The following is a 22356-nucleotide window of genomic DNA, read 5'->3' as shown; positions in this document are numbered from 1 at the left end:
TCTGTTGCCATTTTTCATTTCTATCTTCTTGCTATTGTGAAAATGATGTTATAAACACTATTGTACAAGTATGTTTGAGGGCTTATTTTGAATATTTATCTAGAAGTGGAATTGCTGGATCATATGGTAAGTCTATGTTTAGCTTTTCTGAGGAACTGACAAAACTTTCCCACAATGGTCGCACCATTTTACATTTCCAGCAGCAATGGACAAGCGTTCCAATTTTCCCATACCCTTACCAACACTTGTTAGTGTGTGTCTTAATAGCCATCGTAAAGTGTGAAGAGACACCTCACTGTGGTTCAGGTTTTACTTTTCTCACTGGCTACTAGAAACAGTCGAATTTGTTACTCACCTTCAATAGGTGCATATATTTTTAGTTTTGGTCCTAGTGGCTTTTTGTTTTCTGACTCACTTCTAAATATATACCAGAGATTTTTAACCAGGGGTGATTTTCATTCTCAGTCCTCCCCAGCTTTTGGCAACCGGAGACATTTTAGGTTATCACGACTGAAGGAGGGGTTGCTACTGGCTCTTAGTGCATAGAGCTTAGGGATGCTGAGTAAACATCTGACGAGGTACTGGACAGCCACTTGCAACAACTTGGCCCCAACTGTCAACAGTGCCAAGGTAAGAAGCCCTGGATTATAATTATCTGTCATAGTTCAGGTACCCTTGTGAAGTGCCTTAAATCCTTTTGGGAATAAAGCAGCATACACAATGAACTACTGCTTCTGAATTAAATGATACTAACATTATAATGATGCAGAAGGCATAAATTTCTTTTTATAATTACCTCTGTATATATATGTTCAAACTATATATTTAAATATATTTATTGAATCAGTTACTAATCAAATAACCTAAAACACAATGTGAGATAAAAATACTGCCATTACAATCTTCAAAAAATAACAATGTTTCTGAAGGAAATAACAAATCCTGGTATTTTAGGCCTTTCATTATTGAAAAATATATACTAGGCTCTCTGTTTGGCACTAGTTACACATGGGTGGACCAGGTGGATATGGTCCCTATACCCAGAGAACTCATGCCTCACTCATGAATACCTGACGTTAGCCTATACCTTTTCAGACAGACCTTTGATGCCTACTCCCTTTTCAGTTGAATAGTTTAAGGAAACAGAAATTCTTATAAAATGGAAAACTTTAATTGTTTAAAGCAAAGGCACAAGTAAACATTTCAGGTTATCATACAATGTTACAATAAGAAATTCCAAAGGTAAAATGAAATACCTTATAATTTTGCATCTTTATAGTATATTTAATGTATTATTCTATCTTCTCTTCTTTGGAATGAAAAGAAGGTATAGGCAGATCAATGGATGTAACGTAAAAACTTGTATTATAAATAGCATTCACTCCATTTTTAATCAGAAAATTTAATTTCAGTAGAATGAATTAAATTAACATTAACTAAAAAACATTGTTTCATTAATGACAGAGCAGCAATAACTTTCAGGCTAAAGTTCATTGTTTTAACAAAGTAAATCACTGATTTAATGAAATGTTAGCTGTTGATGCCTGGTACTTATACAAAAATCAAGCTGGCCATGAAAGGGCTTTATTAAAACACAATTCATATACTCATTTTACTTTAAATCTGAACATTATAGTGCATTATGTAAAGAAAAAGAAGCATGAGGAACCATGTCATTTCTAATGATGTCAGAAATAAAATACTTAAAAATACTTGTTTTCAATCAAAGGCACTATCTGGAGAGTAACAAGCTGCATTCAGAGCTACGAAAAAGTTTTTTTTTTCCTTCCCCAAATAGCCAGCCAGTTTAGTTGGGACTTGATGTCTCATTAGTCATCAAACACTGAATGCTTAATACCTATCAACAAAAAGGATAGAAATCATGTAGTTATATCTTTGACATATATTTCCAGGAAGAAAAATTTTTTCCACTGATTTTTTAATAGGCTATTGAAATATTTTCTTGGTCTGTAAGGTCTCTGTTTAATCACCTCAATGTAACTTCCACTTTATTCAAGTGACCTGTAACCTCTTCTCAGCATTTCAACCCAGGATGACAATGACACCAGAAATAAACTATTCCAAAGCAGCAAGTTATCCTCTTACACCCTAAAGGCCAGGAAGATTTTAAACCCTTCTAAGAAGTATCTGAATCAAAGATCTTGAAAGAAAAGATTGTTGTTTCTAGTTTTTCATTATTCAAATTACAAGAGTCCCAACAGATTAAGGTTTACTTAACAACTACTTCCTAACCAGAAAGAGTACTTAGGAAATTCTCTAAGGATATCTTTCAAAGTTTAGAATTGAAACATGATTCTAAAAGGATGTTCATACTTTTAAAGCCAAATTATAACAATGACTCAATGAAGCATACCCTAAAGGTCAATGATGCATGCTTTAGAGAATGGTGCCAAGATTCCAGAATTCTTTCCCTTTTTTCTCCATTTCCAAAGGCACAGATATCCTTCCGAATTTTCTATGGCTTCACACACTTCATAATCTAAAATAGCTGGCACCGTCTCCATTTTGAATAGTTTTAAGTATAGGATCCACCAGGAAATTTTAGGTCCAAACCATTAGCTCAAGAGCAAAAGCAAATCTTCTACTTGAGACAAACTGAAGAGGTAAACCTACATGTTAGAGTATCTAAATTAAAATCAGCAAACTTTCTCTAAAGTGACAGCCAGTAGATATTTTAAGCTAAAGCGTCTGCCTGCAATGCAGGAGACTTGGATTTGATCCCTGGGTTGGGAAGATCCCCTGAAGAAGGAAATGGCAACCCACTCCAGTACTCTTGCCTGGAAAATCCCATGGACAGAGGAGCCTGGTAGGCTACAGTCCATGGGTTCACAGAGTCGAACAGGACTGAGCGACTTCACTTTCACTTTCACTCTGCTATTGTAGCACAAAAGCAGTAACAGACAATATGCAAATGAAGAAGCATGGGTATGCTCTAATAAAACTTTACTGACACTGAAAATTGAAGGTCATATGATTTTCATGTGATTTTTTTCCCCCTCAACTCTTTAAAAATATAAAAATCACCCTTAGCTTGTGGGTCATGTAAAAATAGGCTGTTGGCTGGAACTAGCTTATGGGCTGGACCAGTCAGATTTCTTGATGTGGGGGTCAAAGCTATCTTGTTGTCATAAATCATCTCACTTCACTTGGGCATCAACAGCCTCAAGAATGACAGCAATGAACCCAAAAAGTGAATCTCAAAGGCACCAGTCAGACAATTCTAGTAGTACCTACGTTCATAAGCTTTATGTAGCTTATGAATGTTGATACTCACATATCTATACACATATATATATATATATCTGTAATATATCCAGGAGACAGTTTAAATCAAATTTATTTAAATCACATTAACTGCCAGAAAAGCAGGGAATTGATAAATTCATTTAGCTGAGCCTTTTCAAATGCTTTGGTGTCAAAACAATCTGGATTAAAACTTTAGCTCTGATATTTACTAACTTGTGGCCACAGTTAAATTACTTAATCACTAGAATTTAGCCTGGAGCTATGGACACAGGAGGCATGTTTTCAATCTTGTCTCTCAAGAGCCTGCTTACAAAGGGCTTGCTGGGAAAGCCTTGCTTACAATGTACCATAAGGCTTACCTCCTTGTTTTAGAAAACTAGTTTTGTCTCTTCTATTCCATTTTATCATGTAATTTTTTTTCTGCATGCAACATATTGTACAAAATTTACCTCTGAATTCTGCCCTCCTCTTATTCTTGAGGATTATTTTCTTTTCATAAGCTGCTGAGGAAAATTAGAGTAGAAAGCATCCAGCCAAACACATTTCTGGAGTCTTTCCATAGTGGAAATGTAGTTTGGGTGTTTCCTCTAATTTATCAATGACAGGCACCAGTTTTCTAGGGAAAAAAAAAATCTAGATGATAAAGAACTGGTAGGAACGGATTCTTATGGCTTGCTTCACCTAGATCAGTAACTAGAGAATCTGAAGATAACATTCATAGATTATTTGCAGATATAATTGTGCATTGTGGACCTCAGTCCATTGCTTAAATTATATTAAGTAGAATATTAACACTAAGTGATGCCTGCTATAACCTCTCTAATCAAGAAAAATTTAGTAGTTACATACACATGAAGTAAAAGATTTCACCAATAGTGTCTTTGAATAAGCATCAGTTATGAATTTGCTAGTGTTGAATGCTAAGCAAAATACTAAAGCTATTGCAATATTAGTGTTTGGTTTTATTTTCAATTTTCTTTAACCTATTATTTACATAGGTCCAGTTATAATGCTGAAGGCAGTCATTTTTCAACAAGTACATTCTCCATATAAAATGTTCAATGTTGGGTGGTACAGATTTATAAATATGTACAAAAACCCAATATATTTGTAGCTAACTAGTACTCTGGTAGGCAACACATGGAAGCATCATATGCACATAAAAATTTGAAATTAAAACAAAACTTAAAATTCTTAAGACAACCATTAACTTGTGTTTATAAAATTATGTGAAAAAAGGCTTTGTGTTTGGGAATTTTCAATGGCCCACTAATAAAGCAGTAATTTTAGTTAAAAAAAAAAAAAAAAGTTTCCAAACACAAAATACCAAGATAACTCAGATGTATGTCTTGGTTAAATGTGTGTAGACAGCTGCTCTGAAAACAAATTGATAAATATAAATATACAATTTGTTCACTGAGCATAAAATATTGCACGAGAACAGCTTTGTCTGAAGAAAATTCAATTTTCCATAGTTCTGAACTTCAAAATGGTTCCCCATATATAGATATAATTGCATTTTCTAAACAAGAAATGTTAATATTTAGTAATACTGTTAGAACCTCGTTTTTCCCATTAACCATATTCCATTCTACTTTATGGCAATGGTAAGTCAGTGGTAGATTTGGCAAAGATAAAAAGGCAGATAAGACTGTAAAATATATATTTATATATATATATACACACACATATACATATGAAACAGATATGTTCCAAAAACCCTTAGTCATGGTAACTGATCCCTTAAAGAAAAATGCACAGTCTAGGTCACAGTGATGGTCAGACAGTGGTTGAGTACGACGCTCTTCTCAGGGGCTGCTCCTTTTGAGCCACTCGACTGCCCTCTCTGGTCTCCAGAGTGCTGTCTTCTGCCTCGCTTTCACTACCATCTGCCAGAGTGGGGTCCAAAGACACTGGACCAGATTTTCTGTGCAAAGGGAAACCAATGCCACTTTCCTGTAAGGAATTATCTATAAACTCTTCATCAGAGGAATGGAATGATTCATCATCTCCTATTAAATGGTTGACAATGTGGATTCCATCAAAAGGGGGTTGGCTGGAGAAGCCTCTCTGGCCTTTTAGGCACCTGAGCTGTCAAAACAAAATCCAAGTTAATATACTCAACTTGGAGAAATACACACACTCCAAGAAAGCAAACATTTCATATTTAAGCAAGAAGATACCTTGATCTTTTTTCAATTTATGGATATAAATAGTAATTACCAATTTTTTAGTGATTCTTAAATGTCATGCAATGGGCACATAATTTATTTTTAGTTAAATCATCACAACAATCCTATGTGGCTGATTTTACTGTCTTCATTTTAGAGGTTAGGAAATAAGAGACTCAGGTAGTATAGTGTGCTGAGGACATACAACAGTCAAGTTTAGATTCAAACTGAACCTCTGCTATATTAGAAATAACATAAACCCCCTGTACCCATCATTAATTTCAACATCTAACACATCATGGACAATCTTGTTACAATATACCTCTCATGTTCCTGATTATTTTGAGGTAAATCTCATCCTATCAGTTCACCTGTAAATATTTCAGTGTATGTCTCTAGAAGAAATGAACTTAATAAAGACAATACTCTGAACTATCACACACCCTGTCTTAGAGCATGTCTCCATAATTTTGTGAATGATGATGATGATAATGGTTTACAAATCAAAAACATTTGCTGAGTCTCCATCCTGTTAAAACAGCCTAAAGACCACCATACCACTATCACTCAGTAAGAGCAGAGATGCTTTCTTCCCACTATGATATGTTCTTCTGTGTAGAGGGAACGTATAATATTATTGTCTTCTCTCCCCTATTCTTCCCAGGGAGAGAGTGACTTCTCTCACTAAGGGGTAGTGGAGAGGAATGGCACATACTACTCAGCTCTTTTTCTTCTCTTTCCATCTTTGGGAACCAGGTTCTGCTTCTCCATCCCTGGAGTGTTACAGGGCCATACCCTTGTGTGGGAAGGGCTATGGAGATCAAATGCTATCTATTATTGGGTGTGCAAGTCAGACAAACTCTAAAGTTCAACACTGAAAAACCCACTGTTGTCACACATCAAAAACCACATTCTCCCAAACTAGTTTTACCAGTACTGAGTGATTTTCTTTTCATCATCTGTCCCTTCTTTGCCTCAGTTCCTTCAAATTCCCACCCCCCTACCAACAGATACTATCATGTCCACTACCATATAATTAAGACATCAGCCTCTTTTCAAGAATTTGTTTCAAAAATATAAAATTTAATCTTGATATTATCACTTGTTTAATTTCTCTCATTCATCATGAATTTTCTCCTACAAGGTTTTTTTTTAATTTATTTTTAATTTATTTTTTTTAAGTTTTTTTTTAAAAAATCTAAAACAATAAAAACAAATAACTACTCAAATCTACTTTGACTATCAAGAATTTGCTAAAAATACACTTCATATCTCTTATCCTTATCAGTATTATCAACCTGCAATTTTTGTCCTTTAGGGACAAATTCCTGGTCACTAACTACCTTTCCAATCTTGAGATAAAGGCAATGTGAAATATTCAGGAAATATTACATACACTTTCAAAACTAACGGTTCTGAGAGTAAAGACATTTCAGCTTTGCCATAACACCTCCTAGCTTTCCTGATAGACATCCGGGAAGAAGTGAAGAAACCCTAGTAAATCTCTGTTGGTATGTGACAGTGGGAAACAAGGATGCTGGGGCTCAACAAAGCGACGTCTGCCTCAGGGAAAGCGTCAGACATTAAGAAATTCTTGTGCCCTAGGCTAAGACAACATCACTGTGAGTTACTATGTAACCGAAGTAAAACCTTCCTCTTTGGCATAGCACGAGGGAGATAAACTTCGAGTTGAATCTCCAGGGAAAGGACATAGAGCACCACAGAGACCTCCCCGTGGTTGTGATACTCACTGCATTACTACAACTGCCATGCTCTGATGCAACATCCTATCACCAAATTGCAACACATGATTTATAGCTCCAAATATAAAATTAAGTCAGTTAATCTCTTCCTTTCTCTTGTCTCCAGACCCTTTTGAAGAAATAATACAGAGTGTGTATCCTCCTTCTTCCTGGCTATGAAGGAGGATTGTGGCAGAGGAACTACAACTTCCCAATTGTTGGGAAAGCTGTAGCTTTTCTTTGTTCTAACAAAATTTACTGCAATTAAAACACCACAGCCTCATATCAAATGTAATCACTGACCTCAAATATTATAGGAAATAAAACTATAGATAGAAGGGTCATTTCTTCAACATCAGAGATGCAATTTAAAAAATGCTTCCTTATTTGATAATTGCTAATATAGAATAGCAAAGGCACAGATAAAGTTTTTGGTGGAGAGAAGAAAAATCTGAAGGGAAGGGACTATTTGATAAAACTGAAGCTATCTAGTTATCCCCTGGACCTAGGAGTGTGCATATTGGTTCTGAGAGGGTAGAGGCCTATGCAGGCCCTGAAAATAAACATCTGGGCAAGGAATTCCAGGGTACTGAGTACCCAGAGTGTGGTCTCAAATGGGTTAGTCTTCAAGGTGGCTCAGATGGTAAAGTATCTGCCTGCAATGCAGGAGACCTGGGTTTGCTCCCTGGGTCAGGAAGATCCCCTGAAGAAGGGAATGGCAACCTACTCCAGTATTCTTGCCTGGAGAATCCATGGACAGAGGAGCCTGACAGGCTATAGTCCATGGGGTCCCCGAGAGCTGGACATGACTGAGCAACTAACATTTTCACTTCCAGGGAAGTCCTCTGGGACTCCACATCCTCTGAAAAGGAGTCTTCCTGGGAGAAGTCCAGAGCTGTGCCTTCTAAAGTGCCATTTTTGCTGTCTGTGTCTAAGAGCTGTACTGCTCAGCCTTTTTACTAGACTTCTAGGAACTAATTATATTTTAAAAAAACAACAAAAATGCAGACAAGTAACCTTCTCAACCCAACCCCACTACAAAAACTTTCAAGGATAACACTGGTCGCAAATTTAGATTAGCATATCTCAAAATATGGCCCACTGATCATCAGCATCAGAATAACCGAGGATGCCTACGAAAAATGTAGACTCGCTCCCCAGATTTAATGAACCCAAATCCAGAGCGTGAAAACCCAAAATTTATATATTTTAAAATAACTTCAGGAGATGTTGATATGCTCAGTTAAAGGATCACTGAGGTAGATCCTCTGTTCAAACCAAATGAGGCTGACTCAGAAAGGAGTTGATTTACCCAAAATGGAACTATCATTTATTCAGGACAAAAGTGCTGCTGAACTATGAACATCTGTCTGCCTGTGTGTGTGTCTGATATATACAAATGGACACCATCTTTCAGTAGTACAACCAAGCCGTTTTGGGCCGATTCTACCTTCTGGTGGTTGAAACAAGCAGTCTGTTGAAATATCTTTTCCTGAAACCTTTTCCTGGTATAAGAGTAGAGTCTAGAAATGTATATGCTCAAAAAAGCTGAATAATTTTGATGTACATTCAAGGGTAAGGACCACCCTTTACACAATATTTCACTTTTTTCTTTTGTTTGGTTTTGTTTACATTTTTTTGGGGGTCAATCACAGGATAAAGAACCTGATAAAAGCTATTGACTCTTGTCTTAAAAGTACACATATATTCTTGAGTGTACCTTTTTGAGGCCCACCGTCTTCTAATTTTATAAAAACTATAGGAATATCTTCATAATACTAAAAGAAAAGACAAAAACTTTAAATTATGAAGTGCCAATAATGCACTCATCATGGAAAAGAGAAAGTATTATTTTTCTAGGTGAAATTAGACATAGGTTCTAAAGGCAACGAATGTGCCTCAAAGTACTTCTGAGATTTCACAAGGAAAGAAAGGCACCAGGACTCTGGAATTGCATGTAAAGGGATCCTTTCTGGGAAATCTTTGAATTCCTCAGAGAAGGATCTCAGCAGGATCATGATACAATGATGGTTTTAATCAATGCATTCTACCCAGGCATTCAGACCTTCCTATCAGGTTTTAAAGTTCTGTAGTCTTAAGTCTGAGCAGAGAGTCAAATATTATCAGACATTTAAGGAAAGCATTTAAGAGAAACCATAAAAAAGGCAACAAGAAGTTAACAGACTATTTGGGGAGAAAAAAAATTAAAAAAAAAAAAAAGCATTACTCATTGCTTCTGAAGACACTGCATCCATGTAAAAAGAAAAAGTGATATTCTAAAAAGGGGTCTTAGACTTAAATTTCTATGACCTGAAAGATATGAGCTTTGATACTGAAAAAGCCTATCAAGTGCCCAAGGCAATGGTTTAAAAGTAAACCTATATCATGGTATATATCACAGTGAAATTTCAGGACACTGGGAACAAAGAAAAGACAAAGTATCCAGCCCAAACCAACAAATTTTACATAGAAGATTAAGAATCAGAACAGTATTAGACAATAGATTAGTGCTTTCAAAATTCTGAGAAAAAAATTTCTAACTGATATTTTAAAAAATTATAATTATCTTAAAAAAATTTATACTCTTACAAACTATCAAGTAAATGTGAGGCTAAAGTATGAGGTAAAAGCGTCAAGGACTTAAAATCTGGGGTCAATCATGATAAATCAGATAAATCTTTTCTATACTTTATCTCCCATCTTTCCGCACCCCCCAGAAAGGTGGTATGTCCACCAAAATGAAGTACACCAAGAAAGACATGCTTTTATTTTTGATCCAGGAAAAAGGAAGTCTAATGCAGAAGTGAGGCAAAAGGAATCCCTAGGATAACAAAGAAAGTTCCTATGATGACAGCTATGCAGGAGGCCTCCACCTGTACATGGTGACAGCTCTTTGAAGTAGACCAGCAGGCCAAAGGAAAGGTTTTTTTCAAGAAGGTGAAATCAGGGACTTTCTGGGTGGTCTAGTGGCTAAGACTCCACGCTCCCAATGCAGGGAGCCTGGGTTCGATCCCTGGTCAGGGAACTAGCTCCCCTTTGCCACAACTAAAAGTCTGCATGCTGCAACTAAAGATCTCGCCCCCACAACAAAGATCCCATGTGCCACAACTAAGACCCAGTGCAGCCAAATAAATAACTAAGTAAATAAATAAAAGGAATAAGCTGTCAAACCATGCAAAGACAAAGATGAATCTTTAAAAGAAAGGTAAAATTAACAGTACACCTAAACTGAAAGAAGAGAACTAAAACATAACAGGAGATTTGCACTGTATTAGAGGAGAGTTTGCACTGTATTAGAGGAGAGTTTGTACTGTATGAGAGTCCCCTGGACAGCAAGGAGATCAAACTAATCAATCCTAAAGGAAATCAACCCTGAATATTCACTGGAAGGAATGATGCTAAAGCTGAAGCTCCAATACTTTGGTCACCTGATGCGAAGAGCCAACTCACTGGAAAAGACCTCGATGTTGGGAAAGATTGAAGGCAAAAGGAGAAGAGGGCAGGAGAGGATGAGATAGATAGCATCACTGACTCAATGGACATGAACTTGAGCAAACTCTGGGAGATAGTGGAGGACAGGGAAGTATGGCGTGCTGCAGTTCATGGGGTAGCAAAGAGTCAGACACGACTTAGCGACTGATCAACAAGAGGAGAGTTAAACATAAGAGAACACACCAATAAAATGAAAAACACTAAGACAATCATTTGAATAAATGTATGCAGGTGAAATAATCACAAGACACTGTTCCGTACAATTGAAAGGCAGTAGAAAGGAATGAAGTACTGATACATGAATGAACCTCAAAAACATTAAGCTGAATCAAAGCCAAATACAAAGGACAACATATTACGTGATTCCATTTATACGAAGAGTCCAGAATAGGCAAGTCCACAGAGACAGAGTAGACTAGTGGCTGCCTATGACTAGGGAAGAGCGGAGGAGAAAGGCAACGGTTGAAAGTGGACATGAGGCTTCTTTTTGGGGTGACAGAAATATTCTAAAATTAGATTGTGGTTATTGTCACACAACTCTGTAAATACACTAAAAGCTATTGAATTTTACACTTAAAATGGAAGAACTTTATGATATGTAAGTTTTGCCTCAATAAATCTGCTTAAAATATTAACAACTAGAGCCAGAAAAATAAACAAATCTTACCCAAAGCATTATTTTCCAAACTTCCCTGATAAGACTACCTTGGAAACTTGTTAAAAATAAGATTTTCAAGGCCTTTGGTTTCCACTCTGGAGGAGAGGCCTCCAAGGAAACACACACACACACACACACACCCCACACACACACCCACACCCCCACTAAGCAGTTTACTATTAGGCTGTTAGGGGTGCTGGGGTTGCAAGAAGATACATGGAAGTATCCTAAGTGCCTACTGCTAAGTCAAAGCAGTCAATCTGAAAAAGCTAAATACTATATAATTCCAAATATAACATTTTGGAAAAGGCAAAATTGTAGCGACAGTAAGTAGACCAGTGGTTGTCAGAGGTTAAAAGGGAGAGAGAGAAGGATGGATAGGTGGGGCACAGCAGACTGAGGCAGTGAATTATTCTGTATGACACAGTAATGGCAGTTACAAGTCACCGTAACTAGTACATTTGTAAAAACCCACAGGGTGTACAACACAAAGAGTGCATCCTAATGTAAAAACAGACTTTGGTTAATATGCCAGTATTAGCTTAGCTTATGTATGACACTAACACAAGACGTTCACGGGGGTAACTGTGGGAAGGTGCTGAGGGGGTTTTCTCTTCACTTTCTGCTCAATTTTTCTGTAAACCTAAGAGTGTTTCCCAAAATAAAGTCTATCAATTGAAAAAAGTTGAGATGGTCTGTGATATTTGTCTATGACCATATTTGTCTATAATGTCAGAATTGCTTGAGCAAATTTTGAGAGTATGTCTGTTTTAAGACAATGTTTAGGCTCATGTTCTTTATAACTGCTGGTCATTGTATTATTAAGTTGGGTCACTGTATTATTAAGCTCTAATAAACTGCCAAATCATTTCCCAAAGTATTATAACATAAGCTCTTTAAATTTTGCAAGAATACTTTTGCCTTACCTTCTACCAGATTGATTGTCAAAGCAAATTAATGGTCCTTTAACTGATCATCCTGATTAAATTCATCTAGCCTCTTACTAGAAAATACGACACTGAATTTTCAGTTGTTCAATCACATTAGCAGAGATATGTGATTCTTATAATTCTTATAATGGTAATGTGGTAATTCTTGTAAACTGATGGCATAAGTGTAAATCAGTAAAAGGATTTTTGAAAATGGTTTGGTAGTATTTTCTAAAGTTGAACACCTATACACCTTACACCTAAAATAACCATAGATTACAGTTTTCTTGGAATAAACTATTTTCATTCTCAAAAGTGCCCTGGTTTGAACCATAAATAGTAAGCCACTCAGCAATTCCATTCCTAAGTATATAAACAACAGAAATAAGTATAATACACTGAAAAAACATTTATAATGGGATTTCATAGCAATTTTATTCATAATAACCCTAAACAGAAATAACAACAGAATGAGTAAATAAGTTATGGTATATTCATATAATTGATACGATAATGAAAATGAACTCTTACTGCTACATGGAACAACATGGATAAATCTCACAGTATGAGCAAAAGAAGTGAAGCACAAAATAATTCATTCTGTATGATTCCATTAGTATAAGGTTAAAAACTAGGCAGTAAGTGGAAGAGTGACAAAGAAACCTTTGAAATGCTGGCAAGCTTCTAGTTCTTGACTTTGATGGAAGATTAAATAAGCTTTTTTTTTTTTTTTTTTGCAATAATTCATCAAGCTGGACCACTTAGGATTCATGAGTTTTTCTGTATATAACTGATACTTTAAGAATAAAATATCTATTATTAAATAAAAATCCAAGAAATAATATCTATGGAAGGTTGCTAGAAAGACATGCAATTGCCATTCATTCTGCTTCTCCTTTTTTTTTTCTTTCTTTCTTTCTTTTGCTACTATTTGTAAACTCTACCTTTGGCTCTAACCAGACAATCACTAGTTATATACCTGGACTCCACTATTTTAGTCCATTATAACAGTGCTCTTACTTAGCCTAACACTTTCCTGTTCAGTGTATTTTCCAGTACCATATGTGAATCCATAAAAGAAATCAAAGTTAAGAAGCAGGAAAAGGAATAACTGATTTGGTTTTGTCTTACCAGACAACATGAATCTTTAATATATTATGTTCCATGCTTTACACTGGCCACTTATGCAGACCACTTTGATACTGTAGACATTTCTGCATGCTAATAATAACTCTGATTCTACTAGATTAGAACTAATTATTTTAATTATTAGATTGACCCATATGATACCACCATATTTGTAAGTGAAAGTTAAGTATTAGCAATTTCCTTTGGTTTAACTGGGCTTCCCTGATAGCTCAGTTGAAGAAACTGCCTGCAATGCAGGAGACCCCAGTTCAATTCCTAGGTCAGGAAGATCCTCTGGAGAAGGGATAGGCTACCCACTCCAGTGTTCTTGGGCTTCCCTTGTAGCTCAGCTGGTAAAGAATCTGCCTGCAATGCAGGAGACATGGATTTGATCCCTGGGTTGGAAAGATCCCCTGGAGAGGGGAAAGGCTATCCACTTCAGTATTCAGTCCATGGGTCACAAAGAGTCAGACATGACTGTATTGATTTACATATTTATAAATAATTATATTTAATTAACCTAATTTTTGGTTATTTTTGTATTATATACATTCATGCAAACTGCCTCAAAATCTTTAGGGAACAAGGAGGAATACAAATCTAAAAACAAACATTTCCCATCATGCATATTAAGTTTTTTAGTTTCAATTATTTGTTTAGTTGTATCCCAAGACTAGGTGATCAATAAAACCTCTCAAATATGCTTCCAAATTTATCTGTAACTTGACCATTTTGATAATAAAGTAGTTACATTCACCAGAACAAAATTCCCAAATAATCCAATAATAATAAAGACAAAAAAATAAAAACTGCTTCCTTTATTTTAAAAAATATTTTCTTTTGTTTTCCAGTATTTCGCTATTAAGTTTAAAATATTAGCATTTTATAAACCATTTATATAACTTTTATAACATTTTAAATAAATCAACAGGCATAAATACTTTAATACTGTAGTGATTCACACATACATATATGCATATTTGCGCTTTTATTATTATTGGCCATGCTGCACCACATGAGGGATCTTAGCTTCCTGACCAGGGATCGAACATGTGTCCCTTGCAGAGGAAGGATAGAGTCTTTACCATTGGACAGCCAGGGAAGTCCCTGAGTTTTCATTTATAGATTTTTTTCCCAAATTATATGCTTTTAACACTGGAATTAAATATTTAAAATCAGTACCATCTGGGAAAATATGGAATGATTGGTTGCTGTACATACACTTTACCTCTTCTGTCAGCCCCCAATGATGAGGATTATTTCTTAATCATTTGTGTATCCTAGAACTGAGCTTTCTGGCTTGACCAGAGTAGACACATAAGAATGTTGATGAACTACACTAAAACAGCAGGATTCTTGAAAAAATTCTCGGGCATTGATTATCCATCCAGTCCTTTTAAATGCTGAAAGAGAAAACTAGTAAGCATATAGATGGAGCTACTAATATACAAGACCCAAATAATGAACTATTTCTTACCTGATGTGGACTGCTTCATCATGTTATGCATTAAGAGACAGAGTAAAAAAAGTAAAAATATATACAATTTATTTAAATAATACTTAAGACATTCTGATATACACATTACAACTTAACAAAATCTTAAACTCTCACTATCAACAAAGAGATTGGATTTAAGGATTTCTCTGCACATATTAAGCAATGCTTACTAAAGAAGGCATTTAGTAATTAGAAAAGGAAAGTGATAAGTGAAGACACACAACTTATAAAGAATAAAACAAAACGCAGTATAGTTAATAAGAAAACAGGAAACTGTCATGTTCAGTCTGATGAACATAGGTTTTGACAGGAAACAGCAGTGTTTCTAACTGCAAGACAGTAAAAATTCAGACACTGAAAAAAGAGTATTAAAAACTATTACAATTATTTCACATAAAAATTACATTAAAGTTTTAAAGCAGGGAGAATCTGCAGGGGTGAATATTCTGAAGCCTCAAAGGACTTCATAATCATGAAGGATATAGAAGTATTTTTTATAATTTTTTCCTTGGTCTACTTCATTCACTAAATAACTAAAGGTTAAGACAGAAGTTTCTTTCGTAAAACAGAAAAAGTGATATGTTTTACAGATATACAACTTTTAATATAACTTAATAAGTAACACGGAAATTTGTTCTAAGAAACCTTGTTCATCTGGGCTGCTGACCATGTAGACAGAGGACACAACATGTTCTCTATATATTTGCTTTCTTTCTGCACATTACAGAACAGTGGTACCTTGAAAAAGTTAGGGTTAACTTTACAGTTGATTTTAAAGTGACACAACAGGTTAATCTGCGGTTTTCAACATGTAGAGGTAACAATTAATAATGAACACTTATATTGATATGATGCTTTAAAGTTAAAGTTCTGCGTATATTATTTCAAGTTAAAATTTTTTCCCCATGTGTCTGCTTGAAGGTTGAATTGTACAGGCAACTACTACTTTCTGAGATTCAAAAGAATAAGAAGGACTGCACTGAGTATTCTGAAAGACAATCAATCCACAACAAAGTGGAAAAAAGTCATCCACACACCAAAAAAACCCCTAACCAAATGAACTTTGATCACTACTAGACAGGGTTTAAACCATTGAAGTGAGTCATGTGATACCAAGTGAACTGCAAAACAGTTGCAGTAAGTTTCCAAGACTGAGTCATATCAGATTATAAAAGCTCCTATTTGTACATCTGGGTCTCTATAATCAATCTTTGTAAAACACAGGGCTATAGCTTTTAAAGCTAAATGTAACAATTCTATAAATGGTCTATAATATAAAAAAATAACTATACATTATCTTATATGAGCAGATGTAAAGTCCAATAACACAGATTTGTATTTCTAATTTATAAAGGCTTTACTCTTTTCCCCCAAAGTTTAATCAGTGATTCTGTTGGATTCCTTACAAAATAATTTTAATAGTTTTCAAATTTTTAAATACATGTAAATGAAAAATGATACAGTATATTTATTCTCAATTATCAGCTTTAAAAACTGAATTCATACATGACAAAGATTAAAACTGGTGACAAGCACACAAACCAAAAGATTTCCAGTGAATCAGAACCGGAAACCAATAAAAGTGATCAATCAGAGGTCATGACCTGCTGATCATTGCATTACATAGACAACAGCCAAAATTCAGACTTACAGTAATTAAAATTCAGATTAAGCTGAGAAAATTCAAGAATTTTACTGAAATAATATAAAATAGACAATGCTGACAATGTTTTTGGCATAAATCTATATAAATCTCTTTAAAGCCAGATGAAACTCTTAAAATTAAAAAAATATATAGAGTCTATGTTAAATGTATAAAATACAACAGTTAAAACTCATACTGTTAGAAGCAAAGAGAAAATCTGTACACACATTAATAAGTGAAAAAGAAGGAAAGTAAAGTTTGGAACTGAAGAAACCTATACTGTGCATTTGTTACGAGAGAAGGACAGAGGGGGAAGAAATAAAAGCCATTTACAAAGAACTGTTAGTTTTTCTCTAGTGCATACTTAGATTTATCCAGTACACTGAGGCAAACAAAATGAAACTGCCATTGCTCTCTTCCTGGCAGCTGACACATCTTGATAAAATTGAAACCATTAACATTATTTAGAAGGTATTCTAATGTCAATGGTGATGAGGTTAGGAATATATGAGGTTCTATGTAAATTTATGACCAATTACAGGAAATAAATCACTTCACACTTGTTTCACTCTGAACTTTTAAAGCTACATCAAAGTACCACGTACATTTCATATGATTTAACCTTTAGCTGGAGCACTGAAAAAAATATTCAAACCTTCAGCAAAACATCCTCATAAAAACAAGGTATTTTTTTTCTATCTGGATTGAATTTCTAGGAGGAATTTTTCTTCTCTAAAGCTGAATCAGAGGTTTTATCAGCCCATCCAATCAACCAAATTTTAAATCATTTATTTGATAAAGGATTTGTGTCTAGACTATATAAAGAATTCTTACAACTAAATTATAAAAAGCTAACCCAATTTGAAATGGGCAAAAGGTCTGAGTAGATATGTCTCTAAAGATACAAATGGCTAATAAGCATAGGGAAAGATGGTCAATTGTCATTAACCATAGACAGAATACAAATCAAAAAAACAAAATGAGATAACATTTACACTTACTAGGATAGCTACTGATCCCCCCTCACCCAAAAATAGAGAATGACAAGTACTGCCAAGAATGTGAAGAAACTAGAACCCTCATTAATAGCTGGTGGGAATATACAACGGTACAGCTTCTTTGGAAAACAGTACGGCAGTTCCTCAAATGGTTAAAAGTAGAGTTATCATATAACTCAGCAATATCATTAATAAGTACACATTCACGACAAATGAAAATCTTCACAAAGAAACCTGTATATAGATGCTTGCAGCAGCATTATTTAAAGTAGCCCCAAAGTGAAAACATCCCAAATATCTATCAACTGATGCACGTATATATAAATTATGGTATATCCATATGAAGGAATATTATTAGGCATTATGAATGAAGAAGTACTGATACATGCTACTACAAGGATGAACTCTGACAAGATTACACTAAATACAAGAAACCAATCACAGATGACCACATAGTGTATAATTCCATTTAAATGAAATATCCATGGAGAAATCAACAGAGACAGAAAGTATCAACAGATTAGTGTTTGCCTAGAACTATCGGGAACCTTGAGGGGAAATGAGGAGTGACTGCTAATGGGAATGTGACTAACTTTTGAATTATAAAAATGTTCTATAATTTATTGTGATGATGGTTGCACAACTCATAGAATACACTAAAAACCACTGAATTGTACACTTTAGGTGGGTGAAGTGTATTAGACATGAATTAAAGCTCAAAGCTGTTTTATATATACATATACACACACAAAAAAATTTCTATTTACATATACGTTAGATAGCCATTCTGTGGATATATTTTCAACAGAGATATTGCCAGACTAGAAAGAAATAATTTTCTATTTAGGAAATGAAGAAAACTTAATTGATTAAAAAAAGTTCACCAACAACGTTAACCTTCCACATTTAGCTTTTTCCTCAACATAAAAAGAAATGATGGCTACCTTCTACAGCTTCATTTTAAACAGGCAGAAAATATTCACAATAAAATGTTTATTTCTTTAGACTGAAGTTAAAGGAGATGAATTCATTTATAGTATTTACTTTTTTTCAGAAACTAAAACTTCTGATGGAAAAATAATTTTAAAAATATACAATATACATACATAGCCACAAACCCATGCTATTTTATCACTAAACACAAAATAAGCTTTCAAACAGACAAGGTTAGTATCCTCTCTTCCTCATTTGGAGGTACTCACAGGCTGCTTAGTTAAGATTGGGTACTTGCAAACCACATGACCTCATGAATGCTATCTTATCATATCACAGGTTCCTCACACTGACCACAACAACTTAAATCAGACAGTCAGGAAAGTAGCACTGAGTCTTTGACACGTATTATTGGTATGACATTTTCAGCTGTCCAGCTTGCGGGGAGTGAAAATCTGATTATCTCATGTCCAACTGCATCTGCGAGATATGGCCCATGAAAAGCACATGACTTACTGCACTAAAACTTCCAACCACAATGTAAAAGTTTTAGTTTTTGTAAATCTGAGAGAGCTAGCTATTCATCTTGTATCAATTTTCCCTTAATCGACAGTAAATTTGTAGAGCACATTTTCTAAGGTTCCTAGTTTGAAACACTATCAATACTATACTATTGTTTCTTTAAAACTGAATTACAAGATGTAAAAAAATACCCCGAAGTTTTAAAATAACTGATTATATTTCCAAATCTTAGTGTAGTTGAAGAAATTGGATTAATATTTAAGAATAGATAGCATTAACAAACAAGTATGAAGTATTGGGTAGCTTGGTAAAAAATAGCACAAGAATATCTAAATTAGACTGAAAAAAATCCAAATTGGCTCTGAAATGCATCATTTAAACCAAGGCCTTAATAGGAATATAACTTAAAACATAATTAAGGAAGAAGATTTTATTTAATGCACTTCCTCCTGTTCAAGAGAGCTTTACCCTTAGCCATCAGCTAAATCTCTATAAATGCTTTTCTTTACCACCACACACTAAAAACAGACTAATCAGAAGGCACTCTGGTTTTAGAGGTGCCCCTCTTTACTGATTTCTAGTTATTTCTTCTTGAGCTCTTTACACACCTCTGAACCTTTGCATATGATGGTTTCTCTGCCTGAAATAGCTTTCTACTCTCCTTCTCCTGGCTAACTTCTATTCGTCTTTCAATAAAGAGCTTAGGCACCCCCACACCCAGAAATCTTTTCATATTTCTAGGCTGTGGCACCATATGGTTCTACCACAGCATTGCCCATACTGACTGGCTCTCCCTACCAGTCTGAATTCCTTCACAATTGGGACTATGACTTTTATACACCTAGCATAGGACTGGGATGGAAAGGACTTTATAATGGTCATTTAAATAACTGTTTTGGGATGCAGAAATTGAGGCAAGGCCTGAAATATGCCTGAGAGTTAAAAGATGTCCAAATATTCACTGACTGAATGAATGTATGAATAGGCATCCTAAGGCCACACAGTTAATCAGTGGCAGAACTAGCCCTACAATCCAGGATGACCATTTCTCAACCACCTGCAGTAAGATGGACAGCAAAGACAAAAAATTCAGAAACAAGCCTAAACTTATCAAATGAAAACACCCAAAGAACAACAAACAAAATCCAGAAGGCTATTAAGAACCTGATAAGTTGCATGGATATCTATTTTCCCCCTCTTCTTTATTTTATTAATGTGTTTAGTAGTAGTGCCACGACAGTGAAGGAGAAAGTCAGAGTTAGATGAACAGTCGGGATAATCAGCTTTCAAATAAATGAAATAAATTTAAAAAATGAACACTAAAGTCTTGAAACCTGAGCACACAAATAAATTCCCTGGATTTTAAAATTATAGCTCATTTTGGTTGCCCCATGTCAGGATGAATGAAAATCTTCAAGCACATCTTATCAGTGTCATTCCAAATGTCAACAAACAATACTGTAATCATGCTAAAACCTTATTGGTATCATACATATGACTGAAATGTCTTTAGGCATTTATATCTTATTTTCCTCATGTCTTAGATCTAAGAGTATACTATTAGATGGCCTCTTCATGAAAGGCTAAAAGGAAGCCTCTTCCACCCTTACTGAAATAAATCCATTTCAGTTCAGTTGCTCAGTCGTGTCTGACTCTTTGCTACCCTATGGACTGCAACACGTCAGGCCGCCCTGTCCAGCACCAACTCCCAGAGTTTACTCAAACTCATGTCCATTGAGTCAGTGATGCCATCCAACCATCTCATCCTTTGTCGATTCCTTCTCCTCCCACCTTCAATCTCAGCATCAGGGTCTTTTCAAATGAGTCAGCTCTTCACATCAGGTGGCCAAAGTATTGGAGTTTCAGCTTCAACATCAATCCTTCCAATGAATATTCAGGACTGATTTCCTTTAGGATTGACTAATTTGATCTCCTTGCAGTCCAAGGGACTCTCAAGAGTCTTTTGAACCATGGTTCAAAAGCATTAATTCTTCAGTACTCAACTTTCCTTATAGTCCAACTCTCACATCCATACATGACTACTGGAAAAACCATAGCCTTGACTAGATGGACCTCTGTTGGCAAAGTAACATCTCTGCTTTTTAATATGCTGTCTACAGAGGAGCCTGGTAGGCTGCAGTCCATGGGGTCGCTAGGATTCAGACACGACTGAGCAACTTCAATTTCACTTTTCACTTTCATGCATTGGAGAAGGAAGTGGCAACCCACTCCAGTGGTCTTGCCTGGAGAATACCAGGGATAGGGGAGCCTAGTGGGCTGCCATCTCTGGGGGTGCACAGAGTCGGACACGACTGAAGCGACTTAGCAGCAGCAGCAGCAGGTTGGTCATAACTTTTCTCCCAAGGAGTACTAACAAGTAACTATACAAACTGTCACTCTAGGCTTTATAGTCAGTTCCATCGCCTTTAAAAATGCTTAGTATTATCTGCCTTTATTTCTTATAACCCAAGTGGCATTTGACCACTTGGGTATATGCAGTTTCCTTTGAAGTGGTTTCTTGTGAGGTATGTTTCCAATCTAACAGCCACAGAGTAATTGTTGGGACCACTTATTTAGCAACTTAAAGATCAGTATAGTTGTCCTTCAGTATCCAAGGGAGACTGGATCAGGACCCTGTGGATACCAAAATCCACAGATGATCAAGTCCTCATATAAGATGGAGTAGTATTTGCACACAACCTGTGCACATCCTTCTGCATAATTTAAGTAATCTCTAAATACAGGGATTCCCTGGTGGCTCAGTGGTAAAGAATCCACCTGCCAGTGCAGGAGATGCAGGTTTGATCCCTGGGTTCACAAGATCCCCTGGAGAAAGAAATGGCAACCCGCTCCAGTATTCTTGCTAGAAAAGTATACTTCCTACAATGTCTTGCACAATACCAGAAAAAATTCCATCTGATACAGCTTAATATTCAAGCCTGACTTTACACTTATAACTGGTTCTGTTCCTTGGCCAATGTCATATTATTTCTTGAGGACATTTACTTGGTCCTTTAATTCAGAGTACCAGATCCAAATTCCTAGTTCCAGACTCATTCATTTTTTAATTTAAATTTATTTAATTGGAGGCTAATTACTTTATCGTATTGGTTTTGCCATACATCAACATGAATCCACCATGGGTGTACCTGTGTTCCCCATCCTGAATCCCCCTCCCACATCCCTCCCTGTACTATCCCTCTGGGTCATCCCAGTGCACCAGCCCCAAGCATCCTGTATCCTGCATCGAACCTGGACTGGCAATTCATTTCTTATATGATATTATACATGTTTCAATGCCATTCTCCAATGTTCATCGCAAACTGATTCATTATTCTGTAAACTGTCAGTTCATCCAGATTTTGTCCTAGAA

The 22356-nt window shown here is 35.6% G+C and overlaps 1 protein-coding gene across 8 annotated transcripts in view; it reads right to left on the bottom strand.

Moving 5' to 3' along the window:
- Positions 1 to 1149: 1149 nt before the first annotated feature.
- The window catches only part of EVI5 (ecotropic viral integration site 5), a 226152-nt gene continuing 204945 nt past the window's right edge, over positions 1150 to 22356 (bottom strand). For 5 of the 8 annotated variants that reach the window (XM_040232305.1, XM_040232306.1, XM_040232308.1 and 2 more), the window contains one exon: positions 1150 to 5358. In XM_040232305.1, coding sequence (XP_040088239.1) covers positions 5047 to 5358 — 312 coding nt within the window. In that variant the 3' untranslated portion in view covers positions 1150 to 5046. Of the gene's footprint in view, positions 5359 to 14864; positions 14875 to 22356 lie in introns of all 8 variants that reach the window. The other 3 variants (XM_040232310.1, XM_040232307.1, XM_040232312.1) reach the window with 3 other exon arrangements.

The sequence above is a fragment of the Oryx dammah genome, unplaced genomic scaffold (assembly GCF_014754425.2).
Source record: "Oryx dammah isolate SB20612 unplaced genomic scaffold, SCBI_Odam_1.1 HiC_scaffold_28, whole genome shotgun sequence".
NCBI lineage: Eukaryota > Metazoa > Chordata > Mammalia > Artiodactyla > Bovidae > Oryx > Oryx dammah.
This window is presented reverse-complemented; position numbering and strand designations above follow the sequence as displayed.